General features: G+C 55.3%; 1 protein-coding gene and 1 long non-coding RNA gene across 17 annotated transcripts in view; one reads left to right on the top strand and one right to left on the bottom strand.

Moving 5' to 3' along the window:
* The window catches only part of SHANK2 (SH3 and multiple ankyrin repeat domains 2), a 561551-nt gene that overhangs the window by 383152 nt on the left and 156557 nt on the right, over nt 1-21842 (top strand). For 15 of the 16 annotated variants that reach the window (XM_070229004.1, XM_070229003.1, XM_070229002.1 and 12 more), the window contains 2 exons: nt 9965-10047; nt 11658-11782. In XM_070229004.1, the coding sequence (XP_070085105.1) occupies nt 9965-10047; nt 11658-11782 (208 nt within the window). Of the gene's footprint in view, nt 1-9695; nt 10048-11657; nt 11783-21842 lie in introns of those variants that run through there. The other variant, XM_070229008.1, reaches the window with a different exon arrangement.
* Nucleotides 7891-9346, bottom strand: LOC138916452 (uncharacterized). Its single transcript, XR_011423750.1, has 2 exons — nt 8474-9346; nt 7891-8078 (listed from the first exon to the last, which is right to left on the bottom strand). It is a non-coding gene; the product is annotated as an uncharacterized lncRNA (long non-coding RNA).

Raw genomic sequence — 21842 nt, 5'->3', positions numbered from 1 at the left:
GTGGCACTTGCGGACAGGTTGACTACTCAGGGAGGAGAGCACTTCGGGAAGACTCCTGGGGTTGGGCTCACTCCTGGGTGTGGCGTGTCCCAGGTGCATGAGCGCCAAGGCCCTTTTCCTTGTTCCTGGAGTTCGGAGTGCTCCCTCCTTCAGCCGTCGCTCACGGAGGCAGCCCCACAGCATCTATACAAGCAGAGCCCGGGGCTCCGGAAGCTTTGGGACTGGAGTGTCCAGGTGTCCCTGGCTCGTGGGGTCTGGCCCTCGTCCCCTCTGCTTACAGCTGCGTGTGAACCCCAGCGGGGTGTCCTCCTGGTTTCCTGACACAAGACGTGTCCCGCGCATGCAGGACGCCCCTTTATAAGGAAGGAAGCCTGGGGTGCTCGGCTGCTTTCACCGGGAGGGTCTCTTGCGCACAGAAAAATGTTTCAGTTTTCAAATAACTTTTCAGACTGAACCCAAGGGGACATTCTCACCAGCTGATGAGGCCTTCCACCCCCTGCTGGGTGCCACGCCTGGGCTGGGGACCTTGTAAACAACGTCACCCCATCGTGATGTTTCTGGGCTGCAGTTGACACCCATATTTTGCAGGTGAGGGTTTTGACACCCAAGGTCACAAGCTGGTTTGGTGACACTGGGATCCCCACCCGGCCTTTCAGGCCTCAAGGCGGCCATTGCTCCGTCATCCCTCATTCCCATTCATCTCGCGGGGAGCTGTGGTCGCCTCCCATCGTTGTTTTGAACGCACTGAAGCCGTATTTTGTCTTCCTGGCAGGTAACGCGCCTGCTAGTACTTAGGAAATGCTTTGGGGTGATTTACTGCGAAGTAATGAGACAATTTAATTTGAATCAAGTTCTTTGCACATTATTGCTTCTATTAGGAAAAACTTGTATCGCTTATCATGTTAGTGACGAGGAGGAAAACGGCTGCGACGAGCCCCGGGCGGGGCGTGGCCATAATCGCCCATCCGAGAAGCGGCTCCCGTGAGAGTGCGTCTCCGAGGAGTGGGTGTGCGGGCTCCATGGGGACGGAGCCCGTCGCCCTCAGCCATGCAGCGTGAGATGACGCTGCTCCCGCCCGTGGAGCAGGATGGGCTCCCGGGAGCCAGGAACAGTGTCATTTGTGAATGAACTGCCCACGTTCATCATCTCCCACACGTGACACCAGAGCAGCCTTGCACAGACTGTCGCTCAGAACACCAAGATGGCACCGGGCGTGGGGCTCCATTGGCCCTGGGAATTGCTGCAGCCTTCCACCGGGACGGGGCAGAGAGGGCAGGGAGGGCCGGCCAGGCCAGGGACCAGCCCTACTGGGAAGCAGGAAGCAGGATGCGGGGAGCAGCAGTGTGTGTGGCCAAGGGCTGGGAGGTGCCCGCTAGGAGGCGAGTGATGGGCGACTCAGGGAGCCCCTCCCGCCCACTCGCTCGCACCAGCCAGGCCTTCCAAGGTCCGGGCCTGGCCCTGCCCCTGCACACCCGTGGAGCGTCCCTCTGTGCCGCCCCGCAGCCAGCACTGCCGCCGTGAGCTGGGCCTCTGCCACGCCCGGCATCTCTGCCCAGCTCAGACACCTGTTGAGACCGCCCGCAGCCCCCTTGGAAGAGCCGCCAGGCTCTGTCTAGCCTCGTTCTTCCTGATTGGCAGATCCTGGAAATTTCTAGGACAGCCGCTGCCATTCCCGGTCCCCGGAGGTCCTTCTTTCGAATAGTGTCCCAGTTCCTGCTGCTTCCGGCTTTGTCATCGAGAAACGTTTACCCGAGCAGTGATCGAGACCAGGCTGCTCTCGGGCTCCCCTTTCCCTGCGCTGGAGACGGCGGGGTCCCCCCACAGCTGCCCTGGGAAGGAGCTGCCAGGGGCGATAAACACACCAGTCTCCTACGTGCGTCCTGCCCAGGATCCCCCAGGCACCGTGGCCCCCACATCCTCCGCCCTTTAGAAGGACCTCGGTGGGCTGCAGCCCAGACCCTGTCAACCGTAGGGGTCGCGCCCACCGCGCACAGTCCGTAGATCGCCATGGAAGAGTTCCGACACGATCTTGATGATTCTGCCCTCAAGCCCACTTGCCTGTAACTCCTGTCCTTATTCCACCAGCGGCTTCTGTGATGTCTTTGCCATCGGCCACACACCCAAGAATCCTTTCAAAGGGAGGAAAACCTGCCTGGAAGTGGGTTTATACCTGCAGTGATGTGTTTATGGATACGAAACTTAAGGCAGTTGACCGCACGTTAGATTTCAGAGACGCTTAATTAACGCGGACTAGTTCCCATGTCGTCGTCTGCTCGTCGGATTTTAGGGCCAGTGGGTTTTATTTTCCAGGGTGCAGACATGTTTGTGGATCCCCTACAAGGCTTTGAGGCCACTGGGGGCTGGGTTGTAGGGCCTGATGGCCGAGTAGTCCAGCGTCTCTGGCCGGCGGCTCTGTGCCACGCTTTCTCTCCCGCAGACCTGCCGAGGGTCAGCTCGCTTGCCTAAGGCACCAGATCCAGGGTTCGTGTGTGTCCCCTCCTGCGGACGCACTCGGGCACAGCGTCTTCCCTGTGACGTCGATTCCCGCCATGGGATCAGGCCTTCTTGACCGCCCGCGGTAGCACTTTCGCCTCGTGCTGTTGGCTTGGGAGGGCCTTGCCATCAGCAAGAGCAGACTCCCGTGTGTGAATTGTCTAGATGGAAACATGGTTGTTGTCCAGAGTTCCTGCCACGTGTGAAACCCACCGCTGGGTCATCCAGCGGGATTCAGGCCTGGCCGGAAAAAGGCTGGGGGAAAAGAAGTGGAACTTTTTCTATCATTTTAGCCTGCTTGGGGAAAAGCTTGGGTCGTCCCGGACCTGGCTGGAATGCTTCTCACTGCCCAGCTGCGTCCCCTGGACCTCGCCCTGGGTATGCAGTGCTGACACCCGTGGCCCCGTGTGATCGGCCCCTCCTGCCTGTCCCATGTGCCTTGGAGCCTTTATCCATGTGGTTCCACCTCTGTCTGGAATGTTCTCCTCTTCTTCCTCCCCCTCCAGCCCCCCAACCTGTTCACTTCTATTCATGCATCGGTCCTCCTCCTCCAGGAAGTCCTCCGGCCCCCTTCTGGTTCTCGCAGCCCCATATCCTGCACGTTGTGTGACTGTTGAATTAATGTTTGTCTTCCCGCTTGCCCCATTTATGAGTTTCCCGAGGCTACTGTAACAAATTCCCGCAGACTGGATGGCCTCAAACAATAGAAATGTATTCTCTCCCCATTCTGGAGGCCAGAACTCTGAGATCCAGGAGTCGGCAGGACTGTGCTCCCTCCAGAAGCACTAAGGGAGAATCTTCCCTCCCCTCTGCCAGCCTCTGGGGGTTTCCAGCAGCCCTTGGTCCTCCTGGGCTTGTGGCTGCTTCCTTCCAATCCCCGCCTTGGTCTTCACGTGCTTGTCTCTCCTCTGCGTCTCTATGTCTCAGATCTCCTCTCTTTTCTCTTCTGAGGACCAGTCATTGGTTTTAGGGCCCTCGCTAAGTCCAGGATGATCTCCTCTCGAGATCCTTAACTGATCGTGTCTGCAAAGACCCTATGTCCAAATAAAGTCACCTTCTCTGGTACGGGGGTCCAGCACTTGAATGCATCTTTTGAGGGGACACCATTCAGCCCGCTTGACCTGACACCTCCACAAGGGTCAGCCTGAGCCCAGTGGGTTCCCTCCAAGATGCTAAGTACCCCGGTCATCACCTGACACTTAGTAGGTCTTCAGTAGGCAATGGCTGCATTAATTTACTAAATAACGTGGTCACTTAACCACCGGCCCCACTGCTTCTGAGCTTTAGTCTTAGACCAAAATCCCATCTCAGTGGACCAGGGAGGAAATGTCGCTGTTTGACTTGACAGGGTCCCAGCCCAGCCGGGCTCCTGAGCATGAAGCCACCTGGTCTACCCCAAGGGTCCCTGCCATGATCCTTCCACGCAGGACAGGGCAGGCCGAGCCCCCCGGGTCCCCGCGCGCTCGCACATCCCGGCCTCCCCGGGCCTGGCTTCCCGCGGCTCCCTGTTTACACCCCCTCCAGGACCAGGTGCTGCTGCCAAGAGAGCTTGTTCAGTGGCGGACAAATCCTAAACGCCAGCTGTCATCGCTGGCACCTGCCACCTCCTGGACCCGAGGAAAGCGGCCTTCCCTGTAGCCCGTCACGGGGCCCCCACTGTGAGGACGGGAACTGTGGGCCACGGGTCAGAGCCACTTGACGCCTGGCCACCTGTGGTCTTGCGAGGCGGACGCCAGAGTGTCTTCAGCCCTGCCAGTGGGTTGGGCCTCTGGGTCCCACTGTGTGGCCGACCCTGCTTTCCTACAACCCTCCGGTCTTGCTCCAAGTGTATTCAATAAACTCTTTGCTGGGATGTGGTAGGACTGCTGGGTGAGCAGGAGCACGGACAACACGGCCACCTTTGATGCTCTCTACCATGTGGCTCCTAGGAGAGTTGCGACGTGGAGTTGCCCCTCCCAGGGTTGGTGTGGTTCTGTATGGCCACCTCCGGCCTTGCATAGCAGCCTACGGCCCGTACCCCTGTGTGGATTTCCATATAGGGACACCTCTTACATTCTCCAAGGCAGCCGATGGCCTGTACTTTATGAACTAGAAAAGGTGCCTGTCCCTTGCCCCAGGCACTTCACTTCCCTCTGTGCTGAAATCACCATAATGAACATATGGTTCTATGATGGCCGTGATGCAAATGGTATCCTCTGTAGTTGTACCATGCACAACCTGTGCAGCTGTCCTTGGCGGGGCTGGGTGCTCATCCCCTTTCCTTCCACAGCTCCTGCTACAGGTAGCTGGCAAAGGAGAGTAGATTTCGGGTACATGAAAGTGCTCTTCCACCCCGTTCAGAAAACGCATTTGAATAGAGCGCAGCTGGATTACTTTTTTTTGTTTAATCAGCAAACAGGTGGAACCTCACCAAGGGTAGCCGTGCCGTGCAGGGAGATTCAGAGAGGAGCGAGGCCTGATGTTCACTCTCAAGGAGCCCGCGGTTAATGGCTAGGGGGTGAGCAGGGCCCCATCAGGGGCTTGCTTGAGGGGACCCTCGTGGTAGGAATGCGTGACCTCGTGCCTCATAGGGACGGTTTGGGATGGCTTCTGCCCAGCTCAGAGGGCCCGCGAGTTAAAGGTGTTGGGGGGTAGGGAGGCAGGGTCAAAGGGAACATGGTACATCAGGCAGGGAGGTAATACAGAGGCCCAGGGTGCAAGGAATTGGGAAATTATAAGGCCAAGTTTAGGGCATTTTAAAGGAGAATGAGCTGGAGGCGACTCAGCAGGAAGGCTGGGCCAGGATCTGGCCCCAGGCACAGGGAAGATGCAAAGCTGGGGTGTGGCCTGGTCACTTTGGGGTGAGGCTGTTCCACCAAGCCCCGTCCCCAGGGACCCGTGGCACTGACTTCTGAGCTCACACCAAGGTCAGCAGTGTGGGGACTATGGAGGTGACAAGATCGTGCCCCAGGGAAGTCGGCTCTCGATGCGTCTGGGCTGCATCTGGAGAGCAGATCTGCTGGTGTGGGGCGGGGCTGGCCAGGGCGGCCTCTGGTTCTCATACTTCAGCGGGTCTCCCGGGCATCTCAATGCCCCGGCTTCTGGACATGGCCACAGCTGCCATCCTCGGACACTTTTTAGATTCATAAACCAGCAGAAAGACCCTCTGAGGGTTTCTCATCTCCAGGAACGTTCCTCCCTGAGGCCTGGGGGTGGGACTTCCCAGTCTGATTCTGTGCCATTGGGACTAAACGAGACGTGAGCTCCTGTTTTAAGAGGGTGACACTTCCCTTCCAGTTTCCCGTAACTTTGCATGGGTTGCTACAAAGATTCTAAGTTTCTAACGGCCAGGAGCTGCCTTTGCCCTTTCGTCTGGGGCTCCCTGGGCCCAGCCAGGTGCATGCAGTAGGCACTCCACGATGCTGAGCTGCTCCTGCCCTCTGGGTACGCCTGGGAATGCAGACGTCATCCCGGAGCCACCTTCACTCCAAACCCTGCGGTCTTCCTTCGGCCACCTCCACTGATGACACCCCTGTTCTCCACACTTGACGCCCAACTCATGTTCGCACATGTCTTGCTCCACTCCACAAGCGTTATGGGGTGTGTGGCCCCGTGCTGGGTGCTGCGGGCTCCTGGGGTGATCCGCGAGATGAGGTCACGGCCCACGTCTCCTGGGGGCCTCAGCACTCGAGGGCGGGTGCGGATGCTAACGAGGGCGGGATCCCTCGTTACGGGGGGGCCTCGTCTCACTTGCTCTCTGAAGTCCCTACAAGGCAGGTATTATTATTGCCCTGTCTTTGCAGGTGGGGAAACTGAGGCTCTGAGTAGCTAAGCTGGTGCGCGCCTGAGCTGGGGTTCAAACCCGAGTGTGTTTGTGAATGAAAAGAAGGGAGGTCGTGATGGGCCGGGGCCAGAGGCTGTTTAGATCCTGAGATAACGCAGGAGAGAGAAGCTAGGGGCTGTGGGTCTTCGTATCAGAGACCGAGGAGATGGGCGTCAACTCAGCCAGCAGGACGGAGCCACACAGTTTAGGGGGAAGACAGTGGCACTCACGCGCGTGAGTCAAAAAGTTCTTCGGTGGGTTGGGAATCGCTGAGAGGGTTAAGGGAGGGCTCAGGAGACGGGCTCCGTCGTGAGCTTGAGAGGGGTCCTTACGGGAGGGGGGCTCGACCCTTGCAAATAAGGACCTTCCTCGGGGTGGTTGCTGTTATTAAACACCTGCTGCATACCTAGGCTTGGTGGGTTATTTCATTAACTCCACCTAAGGCCCACGGGCGTGATTGCTGTTAGTTCCATTTTGCGGAGCGGGGCCTGAGGCTCTGGAGGTCAGCGTGACCTTGGGTCAGAGCAAAGCTGGGGTTTGCTCTGAGCTCTGAGTGATGCCAACACCATCCCCCGCCCGCCACGGCAGAACACCCCTGCCCCACGCGGTCACTGGGGTTGTAGCCAACAAGTGTCCAGCCAGCTGAGCTGCCAGTAACAAGTTCCCCAGCGCAGGGGGACAGCTGGCAGGAGGCGAGGGGCCGGTTTGGGCCGTAATTTGGTCTTGTGGGCAGAGTTGGCCCACGGTGGGGCCGTGTACCTGGAGCACAGCACAAGTTCACCTCAGAGCCGGGCAGAGGCGGGCCATGTGTCCCCGGGGGAGAGAGGGCCGAGGACCCTCGGAGCCGGCACCCTCTCTCTGGGGTTTCAGGGAGCTGCTTGCCGGCAGCTACGCATGCAGAGAGAAGTGTGGAGCAAAGGCCGTGGCTTCAGCAGCCAGGGCCCTGGAGAAGCAGGAGCGTGTTTTGGGCTTGCCCCTGTCCTGTACCGGGTGGGCCACGGGGCCCGGGCTCCCTCCCCTTTGAGCAGCTCAGAGGGAACAGAAGGCGGCAGTGGGAAGGTGGTCTCTGTATCCTGGTTGAGGAAGGCTGTGGAGACGGGAGGGTGGAGAGCCCTGGTCGAGGGTCTGCTCACACAGAGCCCCGGCTCTCCCCCTCCAGTCCTGGGTCCGCAGGTCCTGGGTAACCGCCAGGCCGGCCACTGTTCCTGATGGCGGTTAAAGGGACGGCTCCCTGGGGCTCTCTCCTTCCACCGCACCGTCGTGGGTATCGCCCCATCTGACCTTACGGTGATCCAGGGAGGCCCGTGGCTTATTCTCACTGCCTTAAAATGTGAGGGGAAACTGAGGTTTAGAGAGCCCCGTCACTTACTGAAGGCCAGGCCAGCCATGTGACCCTGCCCGCGGGCTCCCGGGGCCCTGGACTCCTCACCATGCTTCAGCCCTCACCTGGGGGCTGTGGGGGAGCTGAGCCAAGGGGCTCACGGTTGCGACCAAGCTCCAGGAGCTCGGGCTCCCTGCACTTGGCAGGCCGTCCCCGGGCGGTGGGGGAAGGCAGGTCGAGAGCCCAGGGACCGAACCTCCCCCCTGCCGGGTTCTTTTTTTTTTTTTTTTTTTTTAAAGATTTTATTTTTTCCTTTTTCTCCCCAAAGCCCCCCGGTACATAGTTGTGTATTCTTCGTTGTGGGTTCTTCTAGTTGTGGCATGTGGGACGCTGCCTCAGTGTGGTCTGATGAGCAGTGCCATGTCCGCGCCCAGGATTCGAACCAACGAAACACTGGGCCGCCTGCAGCGGAGCGCGCGAACTTAACCACTCGGCCACGGGGCCAGCCCCCCCACTGCCGGGTTCTTAGACCCCCTGGCCAGTCATCCTGGACTGTGTGGCCTACAGGCTGTCAAGGTGTGTGCCCCTACTGTGCTTTCCTGGAAGACAGGGTCACCCTGGCGAGTTCCTTCGCACGGGCGTCTGATGCAGGGATGAGGGGCTCAGGAGGGGGTCAGGATGCGTGTGGCTTCTCCCGCTATGTCCCCAACCTCCCTGAAGCTCCCCTGCCCCCTCTGTGCCGTGGGAAGCTCCCGGCTGCTGCCCGTCCAACCCCCTCCAGATCCTCCTCCTCCCGGGGCCACCCCATCTGGGTTCACTGTGGTGCTCCCAGTTGGCTGCGTGCTGGGGGCGCGTACTTCCTGCAGGCGGCGAATCCAGCGCTGGGCAAGGCTGACCTTCACTTGTCTGGGACTTCGAGCCCGTCAGCACGTTGCTCCCACCGTCTGCTCTCTGCTTCCCAGGGCCGCCCCCTCCCAGACAGGGGCCTGCTGAATTCTTCGGGCCCACCGCAGCCTCTCCGTTGAGGCCTCTCTCGGTGGAGCCCTTTCTCCTCCGCCCAGCCCTCCCACACCAGCCCCCTTGGACCCTGTTGAAAGCCTCCCCACGTTGCCTCCCGCCCCTCCTTCCTCCCTCCACAGCGGCCCGCCCCACTCCCGGCTTACTTCTGGGGCAGCAGCCGAATGCCAGAGGGATGCAGCCCCCGAGAAGGTGGGGAAGGGCCCCCAGCTTAGCCCCAGTCCCGTGGCCCACGAGGAAGTCCACTTCTGTCCTGCGCCCCCCCCCCCCCCCCCGGTGCCTCCGAGGATGGATGACCATGTGGCAAAGCGCCCTGCCTGTAAATGATGGGGGAGCTTTGGCAGCGGAAGCAAAGTTGGAGATTTTGGGTTTCTTTCCTTTAAAAGAAAATCCTGTGCCAGGAGGCAGACGGGGGCTTTCGATTGTCTCTCAAAGAGGGAAGCCCGCAAGCCCCCTCTCCCCGTCCCCACAGCCTCGTCCTCCCCAGGGGCGGCCGTGTTGTCAGTGGCTTTGGCGCTACCGGAATGGCCTGCCCCCTCCCGCTGGAAGCCCCCGCCGCCGCCGCCGCCACCGGCACGCGGGAGCAGAGCCCCGGCCGCCCCCTCTGCCAGCCTGCGGTGCCTCTGCGCGGAATGACGCGGAGCCGCTGCCGCCGGGGGCATTGTGGGCTCCTCGGATGACTGTGGGGGCACCACACACACACACACACACACACACACACACACACACACGCTCGGACGGAGCGGGAGGGGTCGCTGCGTCTCCGCGGCCTGGCTCTTGAGGGGAGCAGAATAGAATTTGATTTTTTTTGTAAACCGCTTGGAGAAGAAGGAAGAGAAAACCTGCTGCCTCATTTCTCCTCCGGCTGATTTCGTTTGCACCACCACCACCACCCCCCCCCCAAGAGGAGGCATCCGGCCGGGGGCTCCTTAAGGCTGCCGCCCCACGCACGGTCCTTCGGGCCACTTACTTTCTTTGCTCCCTGGCGCCTGGAGCCGGCGGCTCGCTTGGCCATCGCCGGGGCCTCCTCCCCACCATGCCTGCCTCCTTCCTGCCGCTCGCTCCCGCGCTGCCGCTGCCTCTGCCTCTGCCGCGCCCCCCCCTCCGCGCCCCATTGTGCCAAGCCCGCCTATCCCCTTAGCCTGCCCCCCCCCCCCAGCTGCCTTCCCTCTTCCTGCGCCCTGTGCTGCCTACTTTCCTCCATGCTGCCTGGAGCCGGCGAGCTGGGGTGATTAATTGGCTACGATGATGAACGTCCCCGGTGCAGGACCGGCCGCCGTGATGATGACAGGTTACAATAATGGTCGCTGTCCTCGGAACTCTCTCTACAGTGACTGCATCATCGAGGAGAAGACGGTGGTCCTGCAGAAGAAAGACAATGAGGGCTTTGGATTTGTGCTCCGAGGGGCGAAAGGTAAGCAGAAGCCGCTCCCAGCCTGGATGCATTCACGTGTGTGTGTGTGTGTGTGTGTGTGCACGCCTGTAGGAAAAATGTTCCCCAGCTCCTCGGAAAGCAGGCTTTTTCCTGGGGGCACTTGGTTGCTAGACAACTGGGTTCTTTAACATTCTGCCTTATTCAGACAACACTCGGGCTTCCTTGAGGAATATTTTAAATTTTCTATACACAGTATTGCTCTGAACCAGCTCTCTCTTTCTCGCTCCCTCCCCCCACCTTTTTTTTTTTTTTTTTTTAAATCCTAGGTTTAATCTATATTTTGTGGTTTGGTTCAGCCCAGTTGTGGCTGGATTCGGAGCTCCTGGTCTCAGACACCCAGAATAACTGGGTCCTGAGTTCCGGGTATCTAGAAACTGCCCCGTTCTGGGAGTGGGCTTTGATTCCAAGTACGGCAGGTGCCCATGTGCTGGGCTCTAAGGTGACTTTGCAAAGGAAATGTGGCAAGATGGTCCCCCTCTGCCGTGGCCCCAGCCGGCCTCACACACGTCATGTGGCCTGGGGTGGGGGGCTCTGAGGACGCATGCATTTCACGGCAGTGCACCCCCCGCCAGCCCTTAACTTGGGGGGGAGGTTTCCCTTCCAAAAGAGAACAAAATGGCATCACCTCCCCATGAAAGGAGACAGCTGTCCACCGTGTGTGTGGGTAAGCCATGTGGAAGTTTTATGCCGGGAGCCTCTGTGCTGTACTGGGGGTCCTGCACCTGTGCTGGGGGAGGCCTCCTTCCCCAGGTGGCACCCCCGCCTGCCCCAGCCCCAGGCTGCCCTGACAGCGATCTGTCCAGGGAGAGAGAGAAAGGCTGCATCTATCCCCGTGTGTGTCCATGACTGTCTGGGTGGTGTTCGCTCCCCTCCCCCTGCCGAGGCCATCTTCATCTTCCCACCCACCCAGCCACCCCCGGCCACTCATGACTACCCAGGAAAGTCCACCGCTTGTCCTAGAGTTTTGCTCGGCAGCTGTGTGGGGCCCAGAAGCCGAGGCTCGCCCTGCTGAGGCAGGGGCCCAGCCCGGCCACGGATGCCGGCCATAGAGGGCTCGCAGAGAGCCCGGCTCCCTGCAGAAAGAATTCACGAGCAGATTCCCAATCTGCAGCCACCCACTGGGTCAGCTTTCTGTTCCGTCCGTGCTCCAAGTTGAATTTCCTTGCAAGTCCACGTAGCTGTCAATTTGGCAAGTGCTTTCAGTGTGGTGTTTCTGTAGCTCCGTGTGATTATGGGGGGGAACTTTTCCATTTTTAGAACTGAAAATGTTTAGTCACTGATGCTTTTAAAGAAAATGACAGGGGTGTCCATATAGACACGTATGGCGGAACACATTATGTTCCGTGTTTCAGCAGAGAGGCCAAGACAAACGATGGTGGCACCAAAATGCATCTGGCTTCATTGCTTGAGTTGGTGTTGACTGGTGACTATGAGTGTCAAGCCCTTCCTGGGGGGAGAGGTGAGCTGGACCACCCACTTCCAGCTGGAGACACGTGGGCCTTCTTTCCCTCTGGGGCCCAGGGGGGAGCTGGGGCTGCCAACTTGGAAACATCTCAAGGGTTGTAATGAGGTGCTCCTTGTCTCCCCAGCGGATACGCCCATTGAGGAATTCACGCCCACGCCAGCGTTCCCAGCCCTGCAGTACCTGGAGTCCGTGGATGAAGGTGGGGTGGCATGGCAAGCCGGACTGAGGACTGGGGACTTCTTGATTGAGGTAGGACACGGGTGTTTGTATCTTTCTGCTTGGGGAGAGCGCCGACTCTCTTAGAGGTGGGGTCCGTGGTCTTGGAAGCGTGGCCATTGGACCAGGTCTGGGGGTACTCTTGGTGGCTACCGTGGACTCATGTTATTTGGTTATTTCCACTCATTGTGGATGCCATTTCCTGTGGACTTGTGTGGGTTGTCTTTGAGGCCTTGGCTGTAACTCTTTGGAAGATGGAAATGTATGTGGCACTTGGCCATTGGTCTTGAAGTAGAAAGTAGAAGGAAGAGAAATGTGGTTGCCATGATGTCGGGGACATGCATGGATCCGTGGGCGGTTTCATTGTGACTGTAGGAATAGACACCAAGAGGGGCCATCGCCCATTCTTGCGCCCCAGGGCAGGTTGGGAGGCACTGGTCTGTGGCTCTTGCTTGTGTGAAGTCTGTTAATGTTGGTGGCTAAGAGTTCATTGATTTGTAAGTTGCAGTAACTGGCCTGTCAGATGGATGATGGCCTTCGAAGACCAAGGAGCATGGGCAAGAGGGATGGCTGGCATTTGATGGCACAAAAAGGAAACTTTCAAATTCAAATGCTTTGAAAACCCACTTTTCCTAGTAGGTAGAAGGAGGGAGTGTCTTTTCCTTGAAAGAATGCCACGAGTGCCCGTGGTTTTCAAGCTTTACCTGGAGTTGCCATGTTGGTGTGTGTGAGGTGTCCAAATTACCAGCCCATCTGAGCTCCCTGCCTTTCTCGGGTTTTGCTGTTACTTCCAATCTTGTTGTGCAAAGGAATGCATTACTCTTTGGAAATATTAAGAATGCAAGAAGATGCCATCCCTGGGAAAATTATTTTTAAGAGGTTCGATAAGCTCAAATGGCCCTCGCTGGGAGTTCAGGTTTCTTGGAAAAGCATTCCTCGATGTTAACCCTGGGCCCTGTGTCATCTGCATCGGAAACCCATATGTGGGTGGAAGGAATGGATGCATGGGATCCAGCTGGCCACATGGGCGTCCCGCTATCGGGCAGGCCAGACACTTGTTCGTTCTCTAAAGGAGAAGACCAGGCCGTGGCGAGATGGCCAGTCAAAGCCATTTCTCCCCATTATGCCTAAGCTTTCAAAGGTGCTTTTGGGGCTGCAATTTTGCCCTCCTGAGCGTTTCTCAAGACTTAGAGTGATGGAAATCCAGAAGGAAAGACACTCTTGGAGGAGAGAGCACCAGGTAAAATGGGGAAGGTGCTTGAACTTATTCCAGCTATCTTGTGCGGGTCTCGTTTTATTTGCTGAAAGATGTATGTAAATGATTATTGACCAGTCAGAGCCTGGCTCAGATGAAGAATGAGCTCATCTGAATTTGTGTCCCTTTGAAGTGTGGGCTGTGTATCCAGAGTCATGGACACTGGAACCCACTGTGGTTTCATGGGTTAACTCGATTTGTAACCTCATGAAAATGCAGAGACTGGGTTGAATCATCCTCTGTAGGATGCAATTGTGATGTAAGTCCCCTTCCCGTGTGTGTGTGTGTGTGTGTGTGTGTGTGTGTGTGTGTGTGTGTGTGTGAGGGAGAGAGAGAAAGAGAGAGAGAGGGAGGTTCCAATAGGTTGACATAGCTGTTGCTGGTTCTTGCTTTTAAATAATAAATGAGGGCTGCAGATGCAAGAGCATTGCCTGTTGTTTGGCTCATCGGATTGTTTCCTTGATAAACTAGTCAATAAAAGAAACGTGGGACTGCTGAGGAGCATGTGCTGGGCCCAGCCCTGTTCCAGGAGGCAGAGCTGGGCTGGGCTGGCGGACGTGTCCACAGCACGCGCCTGGGCCGGGTGCAGGAGGCACGCCATCCGGTCGGTTTGAAGCCTCCGTGGAAATGGGGAGCATTAAGAGTTTCTGCACTTCTGTTTTCAGAGCACCTCCTTTGACATTGCTTTTAACCTCTGATATGCAAATATATTTGCCATTTTGGAACAGGTTTTGTATTCTGGGTAACCTCTGAGTTCCGGGATTCTAGGAATGGCTGGCTCTGAGATGTGTTAAGGCTTTGTCGGTGTTATAATGTCACACATGACCGGAAGGAGGAGTGGGCGCCCTCCACAGCCACAGGCCCCACGAGGCTGTTTACCGTGGGTCGCACACCAACCGGAGGACAAGGGGTTGACCCCTTGGCATCCCGCTCCTCCCAGTTCATTTCCAAGGCCACCTCGTGGGGCTCAGAATTGGTTGCCCAGCTGTCAGATTCCACCACTGGAATATTAAAATCATTCATAGCCTTATAGGTGCGTGTTTTTACAAACAGACAGTTTTTCTATATTTTCGGTGAAAAGCTTCAACCTTGAAGGGATGGTTTTAAATGGACTGACGTGTCTCAGGCGCATCTTCATTTTGGCCAGAAGCCATCCCTGGAGTGGACGGGTTTTCTGAGCTCTTGGTGAAGAGTAGGGTCCCCGTGTGGAAAACTGTCCCAGGGACAGGCTGATCGTCCCCGTGCCCCCCATTCCCCCTGGCAAGCTTCTTTCCTCTCCGCTCTTTGAAAGGCACTCAAAGCACGCCAGATTTTTATTTTTTCTTTCAAAACGCACGCCGCTGTTTGAACCTTGGGACCCAGGGGCAACTTCGGAAGTGAATGTTCACTCTTCAAAGTCTTTGCTATCTACAAGACTGCATTTCTCCTTCTTGGACGTTGTCAGAGCGCCCTGATGTTGTCGCCTTGCTGGCGTCAGCTCCTGTCCCAAAGGGATTTCTGCGTTGGGTGCTTTCCCGCTGGAATTTGTGTCTCGCCTGCCCTAGCATTTGGAAGGAGTATGCTCTTGTGTCATCGATATGGTGTCTCTGTTGACCACGCCCCCCCCACCCCCCTCACGCCAAAAAGCAAAAGCCTTGAAGAAAGTTCCATGTAAAAGGTTGTCTTCCTATTGGGAACTATGAAATGGGCGGGTCTTCACGTACCTGTTGGGTTGTCATAAAAATCCATCTCAGAGGTGGAGGCGAAGGGTGCTCCATGGAGGGGGCATTTGAACATTGGGGCTCCGTAGACTGTGTATATGTACTGTTTTAAGATCACTTCCATGTGCGGGAATCCGCTGGGTGGATGATGGCCCTGGAGCTGTCCCAGAGAGCAGCGGGAGTGTGCAGGGCGGCGGGAGCTGAGGGCCTCCGTGGGGACCTGCCGGGGAAAGCGATGCGTGCAGAGAGGGGGACCCTGGGGCAGTGACAGCCCAGGGAGCTGCCCGGGAGTCAAGGCAAGTTTTTCTCTCTATGAGGGTCAAATTTAAGGGTGGGGACCCCACCAGCCAGGAATGATAAAGGCCCACATCCCTTTCAGTTACAGCAGAAAACCCAGTTCAAACTGGTTCTAACAATGACAGGAGCTTGTCAGGGAGTTGAAACTGAGGCGTTTAGAGGGAGAACCAGCTCTGAGCATGGTTTGTTAAGGACTTGGTCTGCTATTTCTTGGAGATCATCTTGGTTAAGCCTCCTCACCCCCACGAAAGGGGGCAGGGGAGGTCACTTCTGAGGAGTCGGAAGGATGGCTCATGGATGACAGGGTTGCATCAAGTGATTAAGGAAACATGGGGGTTGGAATGTCACTTTGATGTCCTGCAAGGACTCACCAAGCTGGATGGCCCGTCGGCCTCTTGCGGTGAAACCCGGCTGGGCATCAGTCACCTGCAGACTCTTCAGGGGCACAGAGGCCCGGTGGCCAGCCCACACCTGCTGAATTGGATTCACGAGGCAGGAGCTTGGGCATCGGTGTTTTTAGAACACTTTGGTGACCTTGCCACGGGTTCTGATGGGCGGGCAAGATGATGACCAGCTGGCCTAATCCGTGTTGGCTTTCTGAACCTCGTAATTTGGCATCCTACCTAAAGAATGGGGGCAGGGACTGTGCCAATCTCCTTGTCTTAAGAGCAGGACTGTCTTTCTTCCACAAGCTCCCCATTTGGAAGCTTAAGTTTTGTTTCTTGCGTTACTTTCACAGACCAAAACATCCTATGTCTCACGAATTGCTCATAAAGCGACTAAACAGTAAACATCCAAGGGGCGAACGACATTTGCAACAAATATGACAAAAAGCTCGTGTCCTCGTTTGTAACAACCAAGGGTGTATCTCCCAGGCACTATCCAATCCCATCAGACCTCCAAAATAATCCTGTAAAACAGCATCTGTTGTCCCCCCCCCCCCCCATTTTACAGCTGAGGAAACCGAGGCACAGAGAGGTTCAATTACCTGCTCACAGTCACACAGCAGGTGAGTGGAGAAGCTGAGATTCCAACCCAGGCTGTCACTCAAGAACACTGTAGCTCAGAGATTCCTGAGAGACACTTGGATGTGCTGGATGTGTAAATGGGCAAAGGGTAAGAAGAGGAACAAACGATGCAATTTTTATTCTCAAATTAGCAAGCGCTTTTTTAATTACTGTACCCGCCCCCGGTGAACAACATTCCTGTGCTGCTACGTGAAAGAACAAATTGCCACAAACTTTTTAGAAATCAATGTGACAGTATGTAACAAGAACCATAAAGCTGAACCAGGAATTTTACCTCTAGGAATCCAGCCTAAGGGAACGATCTCAGAAAACCAGGCAGAGATCACAGCGTAGCAAAAACATAGGGGGAGGTAAGATTAGAGGGGGACTGCTAAGGGGACGTCATCCATCTGTCATGGATTCGTAAGAAAGCATTTAAAATTATGCTTGCAACTTGGTAATGCCAACAGGAAATGGCGCCCTGTATTAAGTGAAAAGGACAGAATCAAAGTCATCCACACTATACAGTATCATCTCAATTATGTCACCTCCCCCAAAAGTAGGCATAGAAAAAAAAAAGGAGAGGCAATATTAACCCCTAGGTGATGGGGTCATGCATGATTATTTTCTGTTTTTTCAGACTTTTCTCAGATTTTCTAGAAGGGCAGTATTCATTTTTTTGACAGGTATTAATTTCATAAACAGAAATTTACTCCTTAGAAGAAAGCCATCATGCGCAGGTGAGTCGGGGCTCGGTTTCCGTGGCCAGAGTGTTGCTGTCTGCGTTGAGGTCGAGAACGCCTTCCTGGGCATTAATTATTTTCCTGGGGCCATCGCTCACCAACCCAACGCAGTGCTGGGGGCGCCTATGGTTTTTGTGATTGTTTTCTTAGCCCTGAAGTGGCGAATCTCGTTTCTGTGTTAATTTCCCTAAATAGGTTTTCCCTTGCAATTAAAGCAGGCGGCAGTATCCTTCATCCTTGGAAAGTGATGCTTGAGTTTGCTAATTACTTTTTTCTCGTGTGAAGTACTCGCACTGGATATGGCCTCTAACTATATTATCAGCTAGGTTTGCATTGAACTGAGGATGCTAAGAAGATGCCCTGGTGTTTTCCCCAGAGACTATTTGAGTATCTTGTACAATGTTTCTTAGGCTGGTACTTGAGAACGGGATTAGAAAAATGTCACACGGGCTCTAGCACACGTTTGCCTAAACCATTAACGTTCATCCCAAATGGAGTTATGAACAGTTGTTACAACCCAGTGGTCATCGGTTGGCATCCCCCAGCTTCAAAATTAAATATTACAAAGAGGAGAGGAAACAAAGTCCAGATTCTTCCTGATCCGTCGTTGTGTGTGTTATTAATCAGCAGATGCTTCCCGGGTCTCAGTGTCCCCATCCGCAAAATGGGTGGTTGTGAGAATTAAGTCACCCAGAATGAACTGTGTGCCGCCCAGGCTCTGGGCACGCAGGCTGCTGCTAACGTTGGTCTTGTCAGTTAAGAGAAGGCGGAGGGCCAGCGGTGCTGGGCGTAGACTTGGCATTCCATCAGTATTTGCTGTGGGTCATTATCTTGTCCTTCATCATCATTAATGATGCCTGACTCAGAAGAGGAAACCAATGACCATTAGTTGAACAAATAAGAATAATGTCATAGTAAGTTATAATAGCGACAGGTGATTGTTACTGTGAGCATTTCAAGCACGGAGTAGTCACAGAGCACACTCACCTTGTGTCAGGCACATACAATCGGGCACTTCCAGACAGGAGTGTCCTGGTGGCAGCGTGGTGGTGCCTCTCTGTGGAGGGGCTATCAACGAACGCGGGCACCTGCGCCGCCCCACTCCCAAGTCCCAGATTTCCCTGGCAGGCATGCTTCCGGATTTGGCTTGAACCTCTGCTCCCAGGGCACTCTCTGCCTTGCTCAATTCTGTTTTGGCACGGGTCTGGCTTTTAGGTAATCTTGGAATTTCTATTCATGATTCCCATTTTGCCCTCCAGCCACAAATCCCAGCACTGCGGCCGGAGCCCTATTGTGGTTTCCCCAACGCCAGCATCCCTTCGGTCCAGTTGTTCAGCCACACCACACAGCTCACATTTCTCTGTCTTGCCTTTCTGGATATTGTGAGAGGCCTCTTCACGTGTCCTGCTGGTGGCCCACATGGCCAGTCTAGGAACTCCACCCCGTTTCCCACTAAAATTCTCAATATCTTATGTAATTCATTTTAAAGAGGTACTTAATTCATTAACTAAGCTAAAGATAAAATGCCAGCTGATATTAGCAGGAAGCTAGAGCGACGGGCGAATTCTTGACCTTGAGTCATGTGGATACTTCGGTTGTCAAGTTTGGTTGGTTTCATGTCAAAGATAAGCAGGGCCTAGTGGCTGTCCTGGGTCCCTCCAAGCATAGAGTGTTTCTGTTCTGAAGCTTTGTGGCTTCTCCCTGTGCTGGTTTTGGAAAAGGTCTGGGTGCCCCGGCCAGCTTCCCTGCTTCTGGGCTGCCTGCCTCTGGGTCAGTGTAGGAGGCGAGGCCGTAGCCATCTTGACGTGCTTCCCATCCCCCTTGCCCAGCCTTTGCTGACGTCTAAGCTTCCAGCCAACTTCTCAGTGATGGTTGAAAAACATTCCTTTAGTAGCAAATAAAAGTCTGCACGGAGGAGCTCAGCTGCTTTGATTGTTTACCTTCCAACGATGCCAGTACCCAGGGTTAACTGCTGTCATTACAGTCTTGGCCCTCCAAGTCTCCACTGGGGTCCTTGCTCTCTGGGGCTCATAGGACTGGGGTCTTTGCTCTCTGATTCTCGTAGCATTGGAGTCTTTGCTCTCTAAGGCTCACAGCCCTGGGCTCTTTGCTCTCTGGGTCTCATATCAGTGAGACCTTTGCTCTGCGAGGCTCTAAAGAGGCCACTGCTCTGGGGGAAGAAGCCCCTGGAAGGCTGGGAGGCTGGATCTCTTTCCTGCATATAGCCATAGCCCTTCCGGTACCTAGGGAATGGTTTCCTTTGTCTTCCATATTGACTGGGAACAGGTGGTCCAGGCTGAGAAGCAGCCCAGAATCCTGAGAAGGTGGATGCAGGCAGCTTAGCTATTGCGGATCTGAAGTCTTGGCTCGTTCATTTTGGGGTTCTAATTTGAAGCATCAGTGATTTCAATTTCAGGCTAAAAAAAGATTCAGAATCACTTCAGGGGACCATGGCTGCTGTGCTGAAGGCTCCGTGGGACTGGCAGATGGCAGTGTGTTGGGTTGGAGAGAGACGGAAAGGAGCCACGGTCAAGGGCACAGGCGGTACCGTGGGATCTGGGTTTGAATCCAGGCTCTGTCACTTCTTAACTGTATGAACTTGGGCAAATCCCTTAACTCTTGGCCTCAGTTTCTTAAACTGTAAATAAAAATGCATGTGAAGCATGTAGCATAGTTCCTGGCGGAGTGAGCTCTCAACAATTGGTAGCGATTGTACAGATCGTTTTTGCAGCTTCATTCATTCATTTCTGCAGCGCACCTTGGGTGCCCACCAGGTGCTGGGCTGGCGTGTGCTGTGGGGAGAAAAGACGTGAATCGGACACAGTTCCTGGGGGAACTCAGTGTGGAAGGAGGGCAAAAAGCAGAGTATGTCGAAGGCCTCAAGAGAAATCAGAAAGAGAGCTTCAGGAAAGAGATGGTGTTGGCACCACACTTTGATGAGTAAGTGGGATTTCTATAGGCAGAACTGAGGAGGGGGGGCCCCAGGGAAAGCTTAGGGGGTCAGGAACGTTCACAATGTATTTAGGGAGTGGCCGCATGTTGTGGAGCTGGGGTGGAGGGGTGACTGGGGCTGGTCCAGGGAGCTCCTGGAATGTCAGATTAAGTAGGTGCGACCACATATGGCTGATCCGTAACAGGGAGCAATAGAAAGAAGGACGTGGGCAGCTGGACCTCTCCATGGTGCTGAATCCCTCCAGGGCTCTGGATCTCTCCATGGTGCTGAATCTGAGTACTGAAGGATGGCGCCTCCCTCAGGAGAAGGAGCATGGTGGGAGGCCTCAGCGCTTCCTCTCCCTCATTCCCTTCACCTCCCATCTCTGTATTCTGTGTCTTTGGCCTTCCTGGGCACAGCAGCTTATTATTCAGTGAGTGTACTTGTCTGCTAGGTGGCGAAATCTCTTCTGTGTGGAGGAGTGAAGGGACCAATGTGTCTGAGCATCTGCAGTGTCCTGTGTTCTAAGCTAGCTTTCCCTTCACCACTGAGATCTAGGCTCACATTTCGCCTTCTCAGAGAGGCCTCCCTGGACACCCTCTGGTGGCCCCTGACTCTGACACTCAGGCTGTGTGCTTCCTTCACCGTCAGAATCATCTCATGTGTTGGATGATTGCCTTACTGTCCCCCACCCCCCTTCACAAGAATGTCTGCTCCCTGCAGGCTGGAAAGTTTGCTGGTCTGGTTCCTACTGTGTGTCCAATGCCCAGCACAGTGTCTGATGCATAAAAGAGGCCCCAAAATATGTATGCAGTGATGGACACTCCTAGGAAATAAGGATTTTATGCAAATTTTACAGGTGATGAAACTGAGAGATTAGGTAGCCTGCCAGGGCCCCAGAGGGAGTGCTGAATCTAAGCTGACTCCAAAGCTTGGGTCTGGCTGGTGCCCTGGGTATACCTTGAGCCCATAAGACATAATCTTATCACTGTCTTCCTCAACCCAAGAAGGATGCTGTATACCCATCCCCAGCCTACACTGGCTGAGGTCTGCAGGAGGGATGGTGAGCTGAGATCTCCACATTGGAAGCTTCTGGTTCAGGGTTCTCTGATGTGCCTCTTAATTCCCCTGAAAGGAGCCCTCCTGGGTCCTCTCCACTTGCCCTCCCTCCCTCCCTTCCTCCTACTCACCCACCTCCCAGTGTGCTCAGCAGGCTCTCTTTAGCATTGATTTGTCTCTGTCTGTGATGCCCTTTTGTGGGGAGTTTCATTATACAAGTGGTTAGTTTGGCAAATGAACTGAAGGAAGGCCTTGTGCTAAATGCCCTGTAGGATCTTTTAATTGATGGAGTTTGTCAGTCCTGGGAATTAGGGTGTATGCATGCCAACAAGAAGTAGAGTTGCAATGAGAAGGGGTGGGGAAGGGGATGTGGAGGGCCACGGTTGCTGTCTGACGCTGTCCACTCCTGAGAACAGTTTCCTTGCTTTGGTGCCATGAGACCAACTACCCACTGGCAAATTTTCCACATCCCTCTATTCAGGACCTTTGGTTTCCAATAACAGACTTTTCAGTGCACCTCCTCTGTGGCAGGACTGGGGGATCATGGAGATGAATGGAGGCCACCTCTGCCCTCGAGGGGCAAAGTGGGGAGGGGGAGGGAGGCCCATATACCTCCATCTGGACTCTGGGCTGGGGCACAGAGGGAAGAATGGATTATTTGGACCAGTGAGGGAGGTGGCCCTCTCTCCCTGGTCTGCCGAATGTTCCACACCTCCTCCCCAGCACTTGCCCACACTGCTCGCTTACGCGCTCTCTCTCACTCTCTCTCTCTCTGACTGTTACCCATCTCCTGCCTCCATCTCCTCCAGCTGAGTAACTCCAGCTCGCCCACAGATCTCTGTTCAGTGGCACCTCCTCAGGGAAGCCTCCCCAACGGTTCCCCAAGACACCCGCTCACAGTGCCTGCCGCCGTCCCTGCCTATCCTGAAAGCCCCGTGAGATAAGGGACCAGCCAGAGCTGAGCAAGTGACAGCACTCAGTCAGTATCTGTTAAATGATGGAAGGCAGCACAGGGAGGGGGCACAGCCTAGATAAAGGGTCGGAGGCAGAAACATGTAGGAATGTGTGAAAAAAGTCAGGAGGCCCAGGAAGGATGAAGA

This window comes from Equus caballus, chromosome 12 (assembly GCF_041296265.1).
Source record: "Equus caballus isolate H_3958 breed thoroughbred chromosome 12, TB-T2T, whole genome shotgun sequence".
NCBI lineage: Eukaryota > Metazoa > Chordata > Mammalia > Perissodactyla > Equidae > Equus > Equus caballus.
The sequence above is the reverse complement of the archived record's forward strand: the minus strand, read 5'-3'. Positions and strand labels throughout refer to the sequence as shown.